Source organism: Mustela lutreola, chromosome 3 (assembly GCF_030435805.1).
Source record: "Mustela lutreola isolate mMusLut2 chromosome 3, mMusLut2.pri, whole genome shotgun sequence".
Taxonomy (NCBI): Eukaryota; Metazoa; Chordata; class Mammalia; order Carnivora; family Mustelidae; genus Mustela; species Mustela lutreola.
In genome coordinates, this window is record NC_081292.1 from 40,095,254 (window position 1) to 40,116,929 (window position 21,676).

Consider the following 21,676-nt stretch of genomic DNA (forward strand, 5'->3'; position numbering starts at 1 on the left):
ATATGTGTATATATATATGTGCAAGCAGCATAAAAAAAAATACTGTCTGACCATTATCCTACTGCATGGCCAGAGAAACTACTTTTTTAAATGAAGAGTTTCCCTATTGGAAAATACTATTGCTCTAGGCTATTAACTTATCATAAACCTACTACTGCTAGGTATGTTTTGATCCTGAGCTCAGGGTCAAGTCTTGCAATTTGTAGAGGACCTTAGGGCTGGAACTAAAAACACCAAAAAGGTTAGCATAGAAGCGGGGTCCGCAGAAACTTAGTGCAAGCTTGCCAAAGCAGTTATTCTGTAATTACAGTAGTTTTGACCACATTAAAATATAGGAACTCAGGTGGGAACCCAGAATGCACATTTTTAACAAATCCACACCCCCCCCCACTATCACCAGCACCCAGAAAATTCAAATCATGTCAGCGTGGAAAGGCTCTTTATCTCCTGCAGCCCAAGGGTCTTCAAGCAGCCCCCGGATTCAGAAGCTGGAAACTGGTGGGTGTGACATGATCACAGGTGGACAGCATTTTTCACCTGCTTTATGCTAACTCTGGCTGTCAGTTTTACAGGCATTTGGGAGATTTTCAAATTTCAAAGTTTGTGACTAGATCACGCTGGATGAAATGTTAGCTTTTGAAAGAGGAGGTCCGTCAAGGCCCTTAGGGCCCCCAGAATACAACAGTTGGGCTACCTGCAGCCTCGTGAGCTTTTTGGAGAGCACTCGTTTCCCAGTTTGTAAGAGAACTACTAGATTCCAGGACAGTAAGACCGCATATCCAGTGTGCTGACAGTCAGAACCCCAAATGCGGGGGCGGGGGAGGGAGGGTGTGAAAATCTGCTGGGAATTATCCACTGAACAAGGAGAGCCACCATTCACACCCCAGTTGTTTCCTGTCCCCAACAGGTGGACAACATTTTCCCCTATTGGGAGAATTTTCCCCTCCTACACCTACTGCCATATTTCCCATATTCAAAGCAACGTCTACCCTCCTCTCTGGGAGGAAGAAATCCGAGCTACAGCAGCTAGTTGGAGTGGCAACTCTGAGAGGAAATGGTCAGTCAGGAAAGAGGACTGCGTTCTAGATGACAACTAACCAATTTGCTTGGCTGGCAGAGGAGGAGAGATGAGACCAGAGCACCATGTAAAAACCCAGGCTGGAATTTTTAAGTCTTTATTTTTAAAAAAAGGGGGGGGGGAGGGGAGGAGCACGGTGTAGAACTGTAGTATGCTTGGCTACAAAGATCAAGGAGTTTTACAAATGGGGAAACAGAGGCAAAAGAGGCGGGATGATTTGCCAGAGGTCACAGCTGGCTTCTGGCACAGGCAGGCTAGCTCCAAGAACTCAAGTCTTCTGGCTACCTGTCCAGCCTTCTCTTGGATCACCCAGAATAGAAAAGGACATGCAAAGTAAGGGCTGTTTGGGTACAGAAGTAGAGGTACAGTTGTAACCTCGGGTCCTTGTGCCCATTGTTTGTTTCAGTGGTATTTTTCACCAGGGTTGTAAAAGCCTCATAAGGAAAGCTTGGTGCTGGGGCCCACGGGTCTCACGTGATCATAGCACAACATGACTGCCCTCGACCAGTCGAAGGAGAGCATATGGCAAAATGGCGGAAGGGGAATGCTTGGGAAGCTAAAAGTACCTCCCAAAGGTATCTCCCAATCCCATGACTGTGGCGCCCTTCCCCTGATACTCTTCATGCTACCTTAGAGCACCCCTGCCTCTCCACCCCTAGAGGATCTCTCCCTTCCCCCTCAAGGCCATGCACTGTGACTTTAGCTCCCCCCCCCCACACACACACACACCTCTCTGGCTCAGACCAGTCAAGCTGGCTATCCTACCTGATTAAGTAGCTATCAGAGTCTGGAGTTTACGGAAACCTCAAACCTCAGTCATTACACGGTCCCTTGAATTTGGCAAATAGAGGTTTTGCCATCAGTTTAACAGAAAGTTCGTCCTAGGATGCCGTACTCAAGGGCCATTAATGATATCTAGTTGTAGTCAGACCAGGTTCTCAGGAGAGGAAACCAAATGTATTTTCTGTTGCTCAGCATTCAACTTCAAAATACAGTAAGAATGATAGAATCTGAGGTTAGCAGGAAGCTGTAAAAGTCAGCTAATCTCCCAGGTAGCGGATGTTTTGAAGATGCCAAGTAAATGGCCAAAGACCTGCTTGCTTACCTCTAAGCGTGGAGCCTCACTACTTCTGAGGTGGTCTATTCCTTCTGCGACTGCCTTCTAGAAAGGTCTTCCTTTTATTCAGTCAAAATCTGTCCCCTTAGAAGCTTCCACCCCTTTCATTCCTGATTGTCCGAAAGAACAGAAGAACAGGATCTTCCCGGTGCTTCACAGGTGTACTTCCCAGAAAATCTTTTTATTATTTTTTAAACTTCCAGTAAAATAAAAACCGAACCTCTTGCACATGTAGAATGCTAGAAGAAAGTAATTTTATGTTAAATAAACTAAAGGCTCTCTTGAATGAATACTAAACACATCTGCAAACAGTTTATGGTATGGAATTTGTTTGAATCTTCTGGGTTCTCTGCCTCTATTTATACCTCAGGGCACAAAACAACAAAAGCAGCCTGGTAAAGACTCACAAGAGTAGTTAATACCCAAGGAGAGAAACAGCAAACACCAGGAGGCAGCTCACAAATGTGCTCTTAATATTTATTAAGCCAACAATAGTGTTTTGGGTAAATCTTATTAACGTAATACACAAAGTTCTGGGCAAATGAAATTTTAATTCATTTACATCAAATGTGCCTGCAATCCACATTTTTATTAAAAGGACAATAAGCATTCAGTTGAGAAGCTTGGAAATGGGAGGTTATTTTGAATATCATGTATTATTTTTCTATCATTTCAGACTGTGTAAAACTTAAAAAAAAAACATTACATAGTATGCACTAGAAAGCTCTGGTTGCAGAAGTATAATTCGACCATTTATACAATTTCTTCTAAAGGTTGTGGGAAAGGTATGCAGTCTTGGAAATCTCAAATCTTCTGTGTAATGAGTAAGATTACACACACACATACACACACTAAAGAAACCAAAACCTTGAGAACGAGAGAGTAAACAGAGCAATTCATCATTTGTGTAACACTCATCACTGTTTGATGTGCTAAAGGCTTCTATTTATTTATATAATCTTTAGCAGTTAAAAGATCCAAACCACTTCATGGAAAATATTTTTTTAAAAAAGCACTTACCAATTAGCTAAAGATAAAATTTGTTTAGCTTCTCCTTTATTCATATTCCTGGACTTTCCCCATAACGTTCGTTTTTGTTTCTTATGCCAGTTGGAGTTGGGATATTTGCTACTTGCACCTGGGACTATCTTCACTGAGATCACTCATGATGCCTTACGGGGCCTTGTCACACCTGCCCGTCCCGGGTCCTTCTAGGAGGCGCTACTGTGCCAACCCTTTCCTCTGATCAACGCCAGCTTCCCTGAGTCAACCCCAGGCAGAAGTCACACAAAGCAGCTATGTGGCCTCCTCACAAAACTTTTAAATTAAGGGCATTCTAGAACTGACTTCTATAAAGGAAACTCACTATTTCTCTACTGTTTCACCAGCTTTATGAGTCACTGCAAGTCTTGTTAAAATGCGAATCACAGTTCAGGAGTCTCAGGTGGGTCTGCATTTCTTACCAGCTTCCCAGTAAGGCTCATGCGGGTCCCTTATCCGCATTTTGAGAGCATTTTGAGAATCGAGACCCCAAAGCAATGGCCTTCAAGTATCAGAATCACCAAGGCAACTTGAAAAAAAACAAAACAAAACAAAACAAAACCCCACTGCTACCTGGGCCCCATAACCAGGGGCTCCCATTCAATTCAATCTTCAACAGCAGGGACGAGAACCCCTCTCAGCATCTCAGAATCTAGATCACAGTACAGTCACCAGGCTGTCACCTGGCCAACTCTTGGCCCTACCCCCACATTTCAGATTCCGTTGGGTCAGGCTCAGAACTGCTGCATGTCTAACAAGATCCTAGGTGATGCAGAACTGCTGGTCCAGTCTTACAGAGAGACCTGACCTAATGCTAGGGTTAACAACTAACAGATGTCCTTTCCACAGAGAACAGACACTTCTGTGCGTAAACTGTATTATAATCAACACTCTGGAACATCCATGTATGGTAAGAGGGACACGCTAAGAGGGGGAGGGCAGAATTCGCATTTCCACTCCCTTAATTTCTAATGTTTAACCCTGTTGTTGTCAAATTAAAAAAAAATTAAAAAAAAAAGAGATGTTGAATTTTATTCTAAGATATTACAGACTCGTTGGGTTTAAAAGCGTATGAATCATCGCAAATGGTTCATTGTAACAGCGGGCTCAGAATAATCCTTCCAACTCCATTGTAGGACAGACACATGTTCAGCAGCAGTTTCTAAAGGGTCAGCACTTTAATGTTATCCTGCAGAGCAATTTTTAGAAGCTTTGAAAACTCCAGAATTCTTAAACAAGGTTTTTTCTTCTTCCCCCAAGTCAATTAAAGATAGTCCCTTTTATTCGAGGGATGGAAAATTGTGCTTCAGAACTGAGTGAGGGCAAACATGCTCCCAAATTAGATATCCGAACAAAGTAAACTATGAACAGATTAGATAATGGGGCTGCTGCTTTTTCACTGAGGCAAGAACCAAAGACAACTCGGACGTCTTATTCACAGAATAGCCTAGAGCACTCGCTCTTCCCTACTTCAGCCCCGGAAACACAGAGTTCCATGGATTTAATTCGACTTGAACAAGGTCCAAGTAGCTGAGGTGCAGTAATAAAGGATAAACTGAAGAAAAGGACCATCATTAAGATACGTGTGTAGGGTTTATACACGATCAGTAACTTCAGACAAGTTCTAGGACACATTCCCAATCAGTAAAACACAATCTCTCTGTTCAAAGCATGAACTCAGGCAAATCGAATAAGCTGACCAAACATGCTTTTCTGCAACCAGGCCAAGGGGACAAGCATCCTTTGTTCCACTAAGGAAAGTCTTTGAAAGGAAAGGGAAATGTTTCCATTTTTTTTTCTAAGACCTCCTCAGATAGGCTTCGTTTATACATATATAATCTTCTGTGTTAAGAGCCATGTATGGTAACCCATCAACGTAATTATCAGGAAAGTAGGAGCCAACCGAAAAAGAGGAAAAGGCTGGAAAAGGAAGAAGCTGGGAGCAAGCATGACCTCCTCCACCGGCTCTGGACTGGGGTTGGGGGGCAGGGCAGTCCCGGGGAAGCCACTGCATTCCACCGGGTTTGGTCACAAGCAGTAGGGAACATGGGGCTTCACGAGACAAAAATCTTACCTGCTAGACTTCCCTCGAAGCTGGAGGAACACCAGAAAGCACCCAGAGCACTGGTTCTCAAACCTTATGGAAGCTAGGGTCACCTGAGGAGCTTTTATAGCAGGTTGCCCGCCACCCCAACCGGGATAGAGTCTGATTTAACTGGTCTGGGTGAGGCTCAGGTGCCCACAGCTTTTAAGTTTCCCCAGATGAATTTAATATGCAGGAAGGGGTCAGAGTCAGTGATCTAAAACATGTCCCCCATTCTCCAGAACTAAGCCCTAGAGAGGCTAAAACACCTTCTCTTCACCAACACACAACAGCCACAGCAAGGAAAGAGAGAAAGAGGCAAAAATTCAGCCTCCCCTTTCCTTTCTCATTGCCCTGTCTTTTCTCATCTGGTCACTTTCCTCAGTCTCGGATTCAAAACCTCCAAAATGGATCCTTTCTTCTTTGATCAGCACATCTAATCAGCCATCCATTTCAATCAGCATCAACAGGAGACCAGTGCTGACTCTACACCCAGCATGCGTCTAAGCTCGAGACATGCAGGAACTCATTAATCTTCACAGCATCACCATGAGGTGGCTACTGTGACTAATCTCCTTCTTACAGATGAGAAAACCGAGGCCAAGAGACACTAAGATACCTGCCCAAGGTCATACACAGCTGGACACTGTGTCCAGTGTCCAGAGCTGGGAATGTAAAGAGACCCCATGAATTCCACTAATTTGTTCCCCCATTACCCGACATAAGTTTGTGGTGAGAAGCCATCAAAGCAACAGGCTCCACATTGGTGAAGGAATCAGAACATGGGTGACCTAGAATATCTGGCCAACCAATGCAAAGGAAGGGGTCTGACACTTCACTGTTGGGACCTGCACCCATTATACATTTAAACACTTCATACACTGAACGCATTATACATTTAAACACTTACACTGCTCTCTTGAAAGATGATATTATCATGTCAGAGCTATTTAAAGCTTAAAACAAACAAACCAACCAACCCAAGGATCTAACTTCTGCTAGGTCACATAAATGCAGTCGTGGCCAGTGATCCGGCTAGGCAGTTGAGAGACAATTACAGACAAGAACGGAAAGTGCCCATCACAATTCTAAGTACACAGTAGGACATCTGCGTAGTAATTTTCAATGTCAGTGTCCTTTAATAAAATTCCTTTCTTAAAAACATCACCCCACAGACTTATTTTCTGAAAAACCATGATGCAAATATATTTGCGTTATTACGCTTGGACTTACCAAAGAAGTAGAAGTATTCAAGAGAAAATGTTGGGAGAAAAGACAACCCTACATCCCATACAAAACCAGCAAAAGGAACCATTTTACCTGGACCAGACATGCCACCACCCCTCTTTTCCTGAAATGCAGGGACGTGTTTATTTTTAGTACAAACCTCTAAGGAATGCTCTTCTTCCCTCATAAAATGAGGTATTTTTTTTAACCCCATAAAATGTGGTATTAATTTATGAGGACTTTACTTCTAGTTTTGATTCTTATCTCCAGTAAGATAAGAACCTTTCATCTCCTTTTCTGTCTGCAAGTCTCCACAATCTTCCTAGGATTTGCAAATCAACTGGACTTTAGCCCCTAGTCTCTCCAAATCCCAGGGCTTTCTGCTCTCTTCCCCTAATTAGCCAAAAGGGCAGCAGATAGTAACAGAGTCTGCCGGGGCACAATTTTTGCCGCAAATTGAGAAATTATCTAAACATCATTTTAAATTACTCACCTTGTACAGAACGCATTAACCACACTGATGCAGAGCGTATAATATAAAATGTATGTTCCATTTGCTATTTCATTCACACATCAAACACAGGCCAGGATTAAGCATATTGGGTGCTAACCATTAATGCGAGGAATGAAGAAGAAGAAGGACACAAAAGGGAACGATTTATGGTAAGAAAAAATTACTAACAAATCACTGATAGCCTAAGCCCAACATTTTAACTCTCCCATTAATTATGTGATCCTGGACAAATCACTTAACCTCTCCAGATGTGTTTTTCCCCTAAAAGTCAATTTCAGCTCTAAAATCCATTGTTACATAATGAAAAATGAGAACCCAAAAATACAAGGAAAACCATCCCAACAATTTTCTACCTCTTTCATTCATCAGCTAAGACTACTATCTTAGCCAGACTCATAAAGTCCAGTTCTCGCCTTTCGGAGCTCAAAGTTTATAGAGTATGGAGAATGAGACTGGATGAAATGTAAGGTTTCATTCTCCTCGGATGTAAACATCAATAAATCCTTGAAGTTCTGGACAATTTCTCACTCTTTCTGTCTTTCTTGTGTTTTAATACTCAGAAATGTTTCCTTGGAGCACAGGTGGGGGAAAGAGAAAAAAAATCTGCAAGTCAAGTGTCTTCCGATCATCAACAGAATTCTGCTTTTTCTCCAACACACCATGCTACCTCAAAGAAGGTTTGTCTTTGTTCTGTTGGAAAAGCAGTGACTTTTCTTCTTCAAGGGGTTCTTCTTATCCTTCTCAACCGCAGATATGTAGGTCTTTGGCAGTTCTGGTGGTTAGTATGTCTAATTAGACTCAGATAAAAACAAACTGATGCATATTTTACATATAATGCATGTATAACTCATGGGCCCAACCCATTTTCAACTACCCTAAATAATCAAGAGGTCGGTGATAGCTGCTTGAAGGCAGGCATCATGTCATCATTTCTTTTTTTAACTTTTAAGACCAGCCAAGAGCTCTGCCCTTAGTGGATGTGCCATTACATGAGTTAAGTCTTAACTGACCATCTTACCAAACATAAAGCCTTGGTCAATAACTAATCTGCACAATGACAAAATCGAATCAAATCTAATGCAGGTTCCCCCTGCTATCCGAAAAGAGAGGGTTCCCATGAAACCTTTCAAAAACCAAAATGGCAGAGAGCACAGAAGCCATTATCAGTAATTTATACAGACAAACTTTTGAGCCTTTTCAGACCCCAAAAAATAACCTCTGTTAGGCTTTTCTGATACCTCAGGACACATCTTGCTAATGGATGCACAAAAGAAATCAAGAGAAAGCACAGATGCTCACAGACACAGGTCAAAGCTATGGTGGCTTGATGCTGAGATGTTGAGTGTGTTACCTGGGGAAAGAGTTTGGTGGCGTCGCTCTTTTCAGGTGCCTGCTGCCCCCATTACAGCTCACTGCAAAACGAACACTGAGCACTATTTTGACTTCTTGCCTTTTCTTCACAAAAGCAAAAATTCTCTTCAGATTTCTTTCGGTTATTAAGAACAGGTACTAATGTCTGTCTTTCATAAAAGTGCCCCAGCCTACTGCAAACTTTAAAACAAGCAGGAGGATACCTGAATAATGAAATAAAAATACTCACCACTCTTAACTAAAAGAGTTCAAAAGTGGGACAGAAGTAAGGTTAAGATTTTAATTCATCAGCAAACCTAACAGATAAATTTACAACATAAGATTGCAATGTTGACCTTCTTGAAGCATTTTACAATTATAATCCCAAATCCTACGGTAAATTTTCAAGTCTTAACTGAATTTCCAACTCATGTACAAGTCTTTTTGGTTTTAGCTGAATGTAATTCAGGAAGCAGATGATGGCAGAAAGAAAAAGTGTAATTTAGCATCATACCCTGCCTGGTAAAAAAAAAAAAAACTGGTCATAAATTTGTGAAAATATATGTCCCTTGGTGTCAAGGGTGAGAATGCAAATAAGAAACACACAAAAAAATATGCATACATACTTATGCATGTATAATATATTCCAGAATCACAAAATTGAAAGCTAAAAGGAAAGAGAATCAAATGTGTTTAAAACATGTACTATAGGTCAGGTTTTTATGTTAGAAGTTTTCAGTCATTATTGAAGCTAATCTTCAAAATAACCAGAGGCAAAATATTATAACCCCCCAGTGTTACAGTGAAAACACAAACTCAGAAAGGATGATAAACTTCCCCAAGGTCATGTAGATTTCAGGTGGTTAATACTGAAAACCAAATCCCAATATACCTGACTCCAAAACCCTCAAGATCATCTCCTGTGTCATCTTAATTTGGGAGAGCACAACACTGAGTCTTGGCAATGCTAGAACGACACGTTCCTATGGATTACAATCTATATATGTTATGACCCCTACTTTCCTGCACTGTCACACACCTGTCACCCAGGCAACTAGAGACTGTTGCCTAACAACTCAGTAAACAGTGATCATTTGGTTCCTAAACACGTCAAGTGAATTGAGCCATCAGCACACATGTACTAACCCTTACACAGTAAACCTTTGAGTTAACCAGAAACTAGAGAACCTTGTATTAACATTTTTATAATCTTTTATTATATATTTTCTGCATCTATTGAGAAAATCATATCATCTCCCTTAAACTTATCTGCACTGCTTTTCTGATGTTGAAGCATGCCTTGGATAAACTCTTCTTGGGTTCATCGTTATTCTTTTAATGAGCTGCTGTTCTCCTTTTGAGAATGTTAAATTTAAAATTTTGGCATCATAAATGAAGCTGCCCTATGGTTTGTTTCCTACACTCTCTTTGTCTGATTTTGACACAGAGTAATGCTAGCCTCATAAAGTTAAAGAGAACAGATTCTATCATGCTCTAAGCTCTGTAACAATAATTGTTCCTTCAAGGATCAGAACATACTTGTAAACCCCTCTAGGTCCAGTACCATTTTTTTAAATTGAATTTTTTGTTGACATAATTGTAGATTCACATGCAGCTGTAAGAAATAATACAAAGAGATCTCTTCTACCCTTTACTCAGTTTCCCCCAATGGTAACATTTTATAAAATGATAGTAAATATCTCAACAAGGATATTGATACTGGTAGTATCCACCAGTCTTACTCAGTTACTCAGTTTTACTTGTGTCTGTGTGTAAGCGTATACATAGTTCTAGACAATTTTATCACATGCAGTTCTAGGTATACATATATATATATATATAAATCTTTTAATATAACCTTAGTTTCACTATATAGTTTCATATCAGACTTTTTGTCTATTATAATGCTTCCAAATTATAAATATTCTTCAAATACATTTTTAATGGTTATGTGGTGTTTAATGTATAATTTAGAATCTTTAACCAGTTTTCTTTTATTGTATATTCAGGTTCTTTCCATTTTTTTTAACTATTTTAAGTAAATATTCAATAAACACATTTACCCAACTACAGTAATTTCCTTTGGATAGATTTGAAGAGGTAAAATTACTAGGGAAAAAATGGGCTTTTCATATCTTAACCCTCAGAGATTGAGCTGGTCCCAGTAAGGAACCTTTCAGCAATAACCAAGGACATAACCTCTCACATCAGCCACATTTCAAGAAAATCTGAATACAAACATATCCCCACTATCTCAACATAGAGCTAGGCCTCCCCAAATCAGGAAAGAGAACCAGCTGGGAAAGGTCAGGCTCCGTCCTGCAGATCCCAGGAAACTCTCTGGGTTGGAGCTCATCAGATAAGCCCCATGGAGTCCCACTCTTTAAGGAGACAGAAAACCACGGATCAGAATAATAGTAACTGACACATGACATAAAGCATGAATATGCCACTGTGCGAAAAGCTTCCACCAATTCTGTCTCACATCATCCTGAAAACCTTTAGAATATTCCATTTTACAGAGAAGAAAACTGAGCGGAGAGGGATTAAGAGACCTGCCCAAGGTGACACAGTAAGGGGGATTCAACCCCACCTCCAATGACCAGACTCTGAGCCAGTCTGCCATAGTGCCTACTCATTTAGACTCTTGCCGGTGGTGTCCGCAGCACTTACACCGGGCTCCAGTACTAAGAGACATGAGCCAGAGGGAAGGCACCACTGAAAGGCCCCTCTCTGCAAATGGATGTCTAGACCAGAAACCAAAGGAGGAGCCTGAGGTCCCTCAGTGACTTAAGCCTTAAAAAGCCCTTCAAATTACATCAACAAGTCATGTTGTTTTTGCCTAGAGTGAAAGTGAATTCTATCACATCCACTGTTCTTGATGCTACACTGGCTTTTATCTGCGAATATATGAGAAAATACTAGACAATGGATCATGGACATTCAGAGTAATGTATGTAATCTCCGTACATGACGAATACTCAATTCCAATGAACAGATTACCATCAGCCATCAGATGTGACTTACCTCTCAGTAATGTGAATGAATTCCCTGCTTCAGTACATAAAATAGTTAAGTATTTGGCAGAAGCTTAATAATTACTTATTGATTGGGTTAATCTTAACATTTCTTCAATCCTACCCTGAAGCATATAGAAAAATGAAATATTAAAGACAGAAAATTCTCCTAGTTCACCCCATCATTTTATAAATGGGGAACCTGACATCTCAGAAAGATTAAGATAATTAACCACATGTGTGTAAAACCTCACTTTTGCCTAAATACCGTGCATTCACTTTTACTGCCTTTATATTTAATCATAGATCATATGAAACTACATATTTAACTTTTACTTGTTCGTGGTAAGACCTTGAAAAAACAATTTTCTCTGAATAATTGGATATCTCATTCCACGTGTCGTTCTTATCATGAGACTAAACTCCATTAACCGCACATACCCCTTAAATATCAGTACTGTTTGTATTTAATATGCTTGTATCATCATAAAAGAAAATAAACATCTAACTGCTTTGTAAAGGGCACATTTACAGTATCTTTGTGACATTTTTGACAAAACAGATTCAGCAGCAGAGGAAAAAAATGTGAAAATCTATCTTGTCTTTAACAACATTTTCCATAGCTTGGAGTCCAAGACCATGAGCTGGCTCTCACATACCAGTTGGCCTCTCACTGCTAATATGAAATTCAAATGGGATATCTTTAAAGACTTCACAGTTTCTCCCCTTCTACTCCTACCAATTCTTTGAGATACCCAAGAAAAACAGACATTCACAATTCTATTTTGACAGTGTTCTTTCCTAATCAGAGCCAGTCACCCCTTTAGCCTTGTTGCTAAAACTAACATGGCCCCAGAAAAGACTTGTCAAAATGCTGTGAGATTTCTTAATAGTAGGAGCCAGAGCTCAAATGGCTAAAAGGAGAAATTTCATGCATTTCTCCCCTTAAAAAATAAGAAGACTCTCTCTCTCTCTGCACCCTCACTCCCCAACATTCCCTCCTCACCACCCCTGCCACCTCCTTCTAGATGACCCTTGGCGGTCCAGCATACAATATAGCAATATCTCTCCTGGTGGGGGTGGTGCTGGGATCTCAGCGGAAGCCCTCAGGAGGGAGCACGGAGATAAGCAAAGATGGCAGGACTTGACTTCAATGTCTTGTTTATTCTTCCCACCAACACAGCAGTGTTGTGGAAACGGAGGTCAAAAGCGAGTCAAAACTGGCCTACCAGCCAGGTACCCCCCACCGGTGGGTGGAGTCAGTGAGCCCCAGGCCACACTGCTTGCAGCGGTCAGTGCAAAGATGAGCTTCAGCAGGACCTATTGACCCAGACTGCCCCCAGCCACTGGCACTGGCCCCTAAATACGGACCTTCAACAGGTGTTTACAAGCTCAGCACTGCACAGGCGTCAAAGGTGTAGCAAAAAGGGCCCTCCCCTCACATGGCACCAATCGCAACAGAAGAGAAAATTGCCGTCTTAGAACGTCAGAGGGCTTAAGGGCATTTTCCACTGCTCTTTGATTTCATAGACCAGAAAAGAGGCCAAGAAAAGAAGAGGAAAACCACTTAGTACCTTCTGTGCCTCAAGCACCATTCCTATGCTCCCTCATTACATGCTCACAATAATCATGTTATGAAGGCATTCAGGTCCAAATTATACACATGTACATACGTATTTTTTCAAGTAACTTGGGAGTTTTCGTTTCTCGTCCAAGTGCTACCACATTAAGCGGCAAAATACCAGCACGTGAACCCAGCTTGTCCGCCTCCCATGCCAAAGCCCTCTGTGCTCTATGGGGCCTCCAAGGTCACACAGCTACATACTGCTGGGAGCCCACCAACTAGCACAAAACAGCACAGGAAGAAAGCGGAAAGTATGTGACCCACACCAATGGCTCCCAAATGTGGTTGATTCATTATAGCCATCTGAGATGCTTCATAAAAATACAGATCACCCCACCCCCTTCCAGGGCACTGGCTATGCTGGTCCAAGATGAAGCCCTGAGATCTGTATTTTCACACACTTCCAATGATTCTCATCATTCATCTGCTGTACCATTTACAGAAAGATAAAAAACAAGAGCTCAAACACGAAAGTCCCATCTTGAGCTTGGGTCTGGATCAACAGAATATTAAAGGAGAAACACTGCAGACGAGGCTATGTCCCCTGAGTGTTCATGACCGTGAAAAGTGGGCCAGCAGCAGGAGACATGACATAAACCAATCAAGGGGGGGATAAGGAGGAAGGAGCAATATTATGAGCATCTTATAAATGTGGAAGAGATTTTTAGACTCCATGCCATGTAACAAGAAACACGGGTGGTTTGTGGACCACGGGAACACCATCTGAATGGTACAGGATAAATCAAACAGCAGGTGAGCATCTAGATGAACGGAACAGCTACAAGGCTGCCCGTGTAAAGGCCCAGGTCCCAAGAAAGACAACACTGAAGGGGAAAGCTACCTGGATCACCAGAATGTGAGCTGCAAGAACCCACGGGAGATAGCCGCGTCTGCTCAATGCTTTCTCCCCACGCACTTAGTAGGCGCCAATGTGTACTTGCAGAATGAACCACACACAGGTGGAGTTAGCAGTCCACTGGATGTGGAAGTCAACAAAGTGGAATGAGCCAAGGATGTCTTCAAGATTCAGATCCAAACAACTAGAATTAAGATGATGGTACTGGTCCACCTCACTATAAAAGGTAAATCAGAGTCGCTTATTTCAGCAAAGGCTCTTCATTGCTTCTTGTTTTTGTTTTTGATTTCTGTTTCTCTAAAACTTTATCTTGGCTTCTGCTCCATGAAAGAATCTGGTGATTCTGAGATACTGAACATACCACTGACGGTGCCAAAAACAGCAGGTCTTCTTTCAGGGTGAGAAGGAAATGATGGGTGAGATGATTTCGTCTGATCTTTTGCAATGGAAAAGGGACAGTGTTGTGAGAATCTAAATGCAGGTGACATTCCTCACACCATCTATTGGATCAGTGCCAGCTGACATGCCAATAACATAGTGGCCTGACCAGACTCCTTATAAACCTTAATGACAGAGTTGTCCGTGTTCTGAGTGGCTGACTCAGCCTCGGGGCTTTGCCACTCTGAGGAGACTCCAGGCCACCTGTGGCTGACCGGTCAGGTCTCTGAGTGCTTCTGGAGAGCTGAGAATTAGTTCTGCCCAGGAAAAACCTTGGTGATATTTTGAAATCCTTTCCAAACTAATGATTATTCAAGATGCCATGTGAGTAAGCGTCTTACAGTCCTCCAAAACTACATCTACCAGGTCCCAGAAGTAGGAATCTGTGGGCATACTCTAATTCCTTTTAGGACAACCAACTTTTGCAAAGCTAATCTTACAAGATCTTTTTTTCTTAAATGATGTCTACCTACCACTAATATCCAACTAAGAGAAAAGGGGTTTTATAAAATTCGCTAGCAAATGTAATTTGTTTCATTACCAGCAAAGCCAAATTTTTTTTTTTTTACAGAACTGAAAAAGGTTATATGGTTCCAATTTTATTTTTCTTACTTGTTTAAAAAAAGATTTTACGTATGTATTTTAGAGAGAAAGAGGAGGAGCAGGGGGAGGGGCGGAGGGAGAGGAGAAGCAGACTCCCAACTGAGCAGGAAGCCAGCCCCGGGGGCTCCACCCTGCTCCAGGATCGCGACCTGAGCCAAAGGCAGACGCTTAACTGCTTAACCCAACTGCTTAACTGACTGAGTCACCCTGGCGCCCCTTATTTTTCTTTCTAATGCAAACTTTCCAAAGTCTGCCTTTCATAATGCACTGAGAGGTAACCCATGAGTCCAAATGCCTTGACAGTTTCTTTTAATTTACACGCACTGAAATATGTGTATAAAATTCCATTAGTTCCAAAACACTTCCTTTTGTTAAACATATTTCCAGTTCAAATTATGTGTTCAGAGAAGCGTGCAATATATTATTTCTAAAGGTAAACAGTCACGTTTAAAAAAAAATGGACAGAAAAACAGCAGCATATCACTACCGCCACACTCAGTCAGTCCTTCTCCTCACATGGTGTTCCTGCAGTGAAAGCCTTAAGGGGAAGGGGGGCCGGGGGGCGGAGTCTGAATGGTGACCACGGTCGGTCCCTACTGTCTCCTGCATCCAGAAAGGAAGGGCCACCAGCTTCTTTTCACACACAGCTTTGAACCTTCGTTCCCAAGAATCTTTGTTCCACCCTCCCCCACCTTCCCTTGTGCTTAGTAGAAAACTCAAGAATTCACTAACTGCAGACATTTTTCCTTTCCTCCTTCTAAACACAGATTTTGGGCTCAGACAACCACCACTTCTAGCTCCCAGGAGAGAGTTGTCATTTTCACATTAAAATAAGAGGTCCTGGAAATAATGTGCTGTAACAGCTAACTGTCAAAAAATGCAGTCTTTCAACTTCACGTACATGGAGGGTGCTTGGCATCAAACCGAGACTAAAAGTAATGAAAATGGACTAGTGGCCACCCTGGGCTTTGAAACAGCCTAACAGACTCCCCGTTAGAGTGTCCGAAATGACATTTTTAAAAAGATCTGATCACCCTTTAGGATGATACCCCAATCACTGAAGATAGTATCTACCACAGTGAAGGAAGTCCTTGGGAAAGCATCTAATCCTGGTCAGAAATGAGAAATACTGGAACCGCAAAGACAGAGCTCAGGGGAAAGGTGTGTGTGGGTGGGGGAGGAGACAGTTCAGGCAAAAAGCTTCCTTAAAGAGCATTGTCAGATTTATGCAAAAATCCGGAGAGCCAGAAGACAGAAACATTCTTTCTGGAGAATTCCCCAACAGTAACACTTCCTAGCAAATCCCGAACGGGACTCCGCGGAAAAAGGACTTCCTTAAGCCTATACAGCCTTTCCGACAGGCTTCTCTTGAAAACCTTCAAAGGGAATTCTCCCTTTGCCCCCCTGTTTTGCAACGAAATGAGCACTCGTGTTTTTTTCTGAAATAAACAGAGAATCTCTCCCTTTCTGTGTACAATGAGCCAAAGTTCATAACTGGCTGGGAGATTACCAGTCCCAACGGATGAACCGATCATTTGCCAGAGAGAGCTACCGATAAGGCTCGGGGTTCTATTTTACAGCCCAAGCACCCAAAGATTCATCTATGCTGTACAGTGTCCAATTCTACCCGCTTTTCAATCTCAAGGACCGTTTGGGGGGACCTGCTGGCACACACAGAAGCTCCCACACTGATCTAACGTTCAGTGTCGAAGAGGTTTTCCGCTCCTAAACTGCTTCAACTCTAAAAAATGGGGGAGGGGACGGTTAACACTCCAAGGGCAAGGGGGAAGAAACTGACAAAACCACCCCTGGGCAAGTCAGGAGGTGACAAAGGGAGAAGATGTGGCAACTAGAAAGGCCAGACAGCTGCGCTCCCTAACCGAAGCCCCAGAAGGCGCCGAGGCTGCAGACAGAATTGGGGATGCTGGGCTTCCACCTAGCCGGGCAAAGCTCGGGGCGCCCAGGTAGGTAGGGGCCGCCACGGACAAGCAGCCCAGGAGGCAGCTCCCTTCAGAGGGCGCTCATTGGGCGACGCAGGGAAAGCAGCTCCGGCCCCACAAACGCAATCCAAAGAAGGAGAACCCAAGATCCCGGGAAGGGAGGCTGGTGCGCGCGGCCCGGCCCCGCGGGAGAAAAGACTCCTCGGGGCCTCAGAAGCGGCCCGGGCCCGCGGGGGCAAGCGTGGCAGGCTGGAAGCTTCGGTCCCCGAAAGCAGGCGCCCCGCGGCCGAGCTTGGCGTCACCCGCACCCCGCCTCGCCCTGCACGCTCCACTCCAGCGCAACCCGTATTAACATGTCCTCCTGCCCCCGAGGGCCAGCGGGGCTGCCCTCCGCGGCTCAGGGAGGAGGGGGATCGCCGCAGGACTGGGTTGCAGGGGCCAGGGCCCCCAGCATTTTCCGGCGCGTTCGGTGCACCCCTCCCCCGCGGGACCCCGGACTGGGCCTCAGAGGGGAGTCAGCCTTTCCACGAAGTGTCTGCTACCTCGCCCCGGCCACCGAAAACATCAAACAAAAGAACTTTTGCAAACTTTCCTCTCCGGTCACTCTCAGATTTCTTAAATCGGGACCCCATCTCCTCCCTCCTATTAGTCAATTGACTAGGAAAGCTAGCTAGCTTGGGGGGAGGGGACCCCAAAGTTTCCAGGGTGTCCCGGGGTCTCGCCGAGAGCGCGGAGGGGGCGGGTTCCGTCGCTGGCCCTCCTCCGGGCGCTCTGGCCACCCTTTTCGCAAGGTCCTTCTCGGGCCACGCTGCAAGACCCCCGCAAGGGCAAAGAAGTTGGGAGTGACTTCAGGGGCCTCTGCGGTTGGACCGAACTGCGATTCTCGCGCCCTCATCCCCGGGGACCTCGCGGCAACTCCGGCGAGCGGCGCATTTCTGCGGGAACGGAACGCAAGGGGGAAAGGGGTGGAGGAGCGAGCGCATTTGTCCCAGTCGGTTCCCCGCGGCCGAACGCCAAGTCGGGGGGGGGGGGGGAATCCCCCAGGCGGCGCCCCCCGATTCCCCCGCGGGCGCTGCAGACTCCCCTCGGGTACGAACACCCGAAACGGCTCGCACTTCCCCCCTCTCCGAGTCCACTCACCGACTCCGCCGACACGCAGGCCACCAAGCCCAAGGTGAGCAGGATCCAAGCGCGCCGCATATTCTCCGGAGACCGGCTGCTCCCAGCCGCCGCTGGCAAGGAGGGCGAAACGAAGCCTACTGCCTAGCGCCCGGCGCAGCCGGTGCGAAGAGATCCGGACCGGAGCAGCCGCAACGACCGCGGCTGGGGCTCCGGCACTGGGGCTCCCGGCTCGGGGGCGCTCGCTGGCTCCTCCTGCGCCTGCTCCCGCCGCCCGCGGCTGCGCCCCGGGAATGCGGCGCCTTCTCACTTGTTGGTTTCTGCACTCCCGAAGCCGAGTTGGTGCTCCGGGGAGGCTGCTCTCTCGAGCTCTTCTTGCTCTGCGGCTGTTTTACTCCTCCGCGGACTCCTTCCCAGTGTCGCGGTTCCGTTGCTGGTTTTGAGGAATAAATCAGATGGCTTGGAATGTAGCTGCAGCTGAAGTTTGGGGGCAGAGCGGCGAAAGCGCGCGACTCGCGCGGCTGGAGCTCCCGGAGTATCTGGAGGGAAGCGCGTCCGAGCTCGGCTAGTGGCTCAGCGGCTCTGCCCCTCCTCCTCTCCGCCACGGCCTCCCTCCCCCGATCCTCCTCCCCCGATCCTCCCCCCAACTCCTCTTCTCCTCCCGCTCCCTCCCTCCCTCCCTTGCCTGCTTCTCCCAGCTCCTCCGGGCGTCTGGGGGAGAGGAGGCGGCAGTGTGACTCCCAGCTAAACCCGGGAGAAATTCCTACAGGATTACGCCCCGATTGGCAGCTTCGGGGACCAGTGGGCGCCGGTGGCTCCGCTCTGTGGCCGCTCAGGATCAGCTCGTCCACAGTCAGAGCTCCAGCGCTCCGAAGCTCCTTCATTTTTCCTCCCTCCCTCTCCCCTTTTCCTCTCCACGCTCTTTTCTTCTCGATTTTGTCTCTCCGTTCTCACTTTTCTGGTGAGAGATCGGTGAAACAACGAGACACACATAATTTAGCTTTTCTGCCCGTGAGAATGAGACCAGTAGAAAGAAACTGCTTTGAGAGTTGGAAAACACACACACACAAACTTTACAGATGCCTTCACGCATTATGCACTGGTCATAAATCGCAACTTCATGAAAATTGTGTTTTAAAAGAGAAGAAAATGAATGCAATAAACGTGCAGTGAGTATTTCCCACCCTCCCTAAAACCCCCTTCAAAAAATAAATAAATAAAAAAGAGAGAAGGAAGACCCCTAAAAACCTAAAATGCAACGCTTTCAAAGCTCATAATTTCAGTAAGGACTTAAATATCATTTCTATCTCATACACAGTTTAGGCCCCTAAATCATTTTCTAGGCTCCATTTCAGCATAGGGGTGTTAAAGTTCGGAAGCTACAAATAGGGTGGTTTGATGAGAAATTGAGACCCTGAATAATAACACATATAAGAGAACTTCAAAGAAAAGAAAGTAATTTCTAGTTTGAAGAAAATAAGGTGCATGTGTTTCCTGCATAGAAGTAATTGATCAGAAATATTTTATGATGGAAACTTTTTTTCCAGTTCCGTGTCTATGATATGTATGCTATAGAACATGACAAATACCTATTCCCTTCCAGTTTCTAACACTATTTTTTCTCTCTGATTTATGGAGTAAATGATTTGTGGAACTATTCTGCTTCTAGAATGCCTACTCCAGGAGACCAGGAACCTTTCTGTCTTTTTCACCACTGTATTCTCATTCCTGGTACATGAGGACACACAATAAATGTTTATTAAATAAATTTTGATCTAAAACTTAGTCTGTACTGCATACAAGCTGTAAAGCTTTAAGATGCACAGATGCAGATATATAGATACCAGGCCATTGTAATTTTTGAATTTAGACTAAAATACAGTCATACTCTGAGAATTACAGTGTCTTAGTAAGTTTTCACTGCAATAAATCTCAAAGAAATAAATTTAGGGACCTGGAAAGTTACAGCACAAAGTCAGAGGTATCCAGCTTTTTGGTGTTGGGTGCTACCCACCAAGCTCTCCAGGGGCAAATCTAAGGCATTGACAGGCCAAGAGGTAATGTGGAGAAATAGAAAAGTGGGCAAAGGAGGAAAAAAGGGAAGGAAGGAAGAGAGGAAGGGAGAAAGGGAGGGAGAGAGGGAGGAAGGAAGAAAGGAAAAATCAGGAGAACTGGAAGTTGTTTCATCAAACGCTTCTAATTCCACAGAAACTGAGCTGGCAACAGTGGGTCAATGTGGGTCTATCTTCATTTTTGGAAGGATCAACTACAGCCATGTTTTTAAGATAGGTTCTCTGCACCTTGAAGAATTTCATGAGATTGGGGAGAGAGGGTCTTCTAAAAGGAGTTTTCAAAGGAAAATGAGTAATGTGAGAGAAATGCAAAGAGCCATAAAATGTTGCCTCTACCTTCAACAGAGATCTAGTCTGCTTCTCCGGCTTTGGGAAAGGCTGCACCTTCCTTCTCCCCAACAGTTACAAACATCAAATAAATCAGAACTCCAGTGAGGGGGGAAATGCACTCATTTGCTGCCTTTCTAAGTTATTGCTGTTTATCGAGGCATCTACTTAAACAGAAGCATGGTGGCTGCTCCCTGATTCAGCCTGGGGAGACAGCAATAAAAATAAGTAAGCACCTGCACCTGTTCAAGGAACACATACGTCCTTGCACCTGAAGATGTCCCCCAAGCTCTTGGTGTTTTCAAGACTCCCAGTGACTTGTGTTTTATAAATGACTAATGCAGCATTGAGAGTATGTGTAATAAGCGGATGCTACTGTTGTGAAAGTCACACAGTATCAGGTATTTGAAAACAAATAAATATTCAGATCTTGTGTTCAAATGCGTAACAGGTACGACCAGAAGGATAACTCGGAGATATAAAAGACACTAAAGAGTAAAAGTACCCATGCAAGAGCTGGGTGCAAAAAAGTGGCCTATGTTGAGTGGGGGTAGTGGTAGGGGCCAAGGGATGTTCCATGGTGCTAGGAACATGCCTCAACTTGGAAATGACAAAGGTCTGTGTCTTAGTCTATTTGGGCTGCTATAAGAAAAATATCATAGAATGGATTATAAACAACAAAAGTTTATTTCTCACAGTTCTGGACGCTGAGAAGTCCAAGATCAAGGGGCTGGTGAATTCTGTGAGAGCAGGCTTCCTGCTTCATAGATGGCTCTCTTTTTGCCCAGTCCTGACATGGTAAGGGAGTTCTCTGGAGCCCCGTGGATAAGAGCACTAGTGCGATCCATGAGGGCTGCACTCTGATAACCTAACCCTGTCCCAAAGGCCCCACCACTGAATACCATCACCTTGGAGATGAGGATTTCAACCTATGAAAGGGGGGGTGGATGGGGAGGGAGATGCAGGGGCACAAACATTCAGTCTGCAGCAGCCTGTGTGTGTCTTTCGCTAACTGCAACTTTTTTTAACTGAATAAAATTCCGTGGAACTTTGTGGCATATACTTAATACATGAAAGGTAGTAAGTGATTAAAGCCAAAGGCTCCCCCTTAATGTATGTTTTCAGGTCCTCCATTTGAGGGCTGTGCTTTAAGGGGCACAGTAAGTAAACTAGCAAAATCAATCACTCCTCAAATAGCTCACTGATTGCTGAAGGAATAAACAACCTACCTCAGGAGCCCAGGAGGAAAATACAGAAGACAAACAGAATA

General features: G+C 44.3%; 1 protein-coding gene across 1 annotated transcript in view; it reads right to left on the bottom strand.

Moving 5' to 3' along the window:
• The window catches only part of SDC2 (syndecan 2), a 102,580-nt gene extending 83,674 nt beyond the window's left edge, over nucleotides 1-18,906 (bottom strand). The window contains 2 exon segments of the mRNA XM_059165971.1: nucleotides 18,029-18,195; nucleotides 18,198-18,906. Coding sequence (XP_059021954.1) covers nucleotides 18,029-18,195; nucleotides 18,198-18,891 — 861 coding nt within the window. The 5' untranslated portion in view covers nucleotides 18,892-18,906.
• Between the last annotated feature and the right edge of the window lie 2,770 nt (nucleotides 18,907-21,676).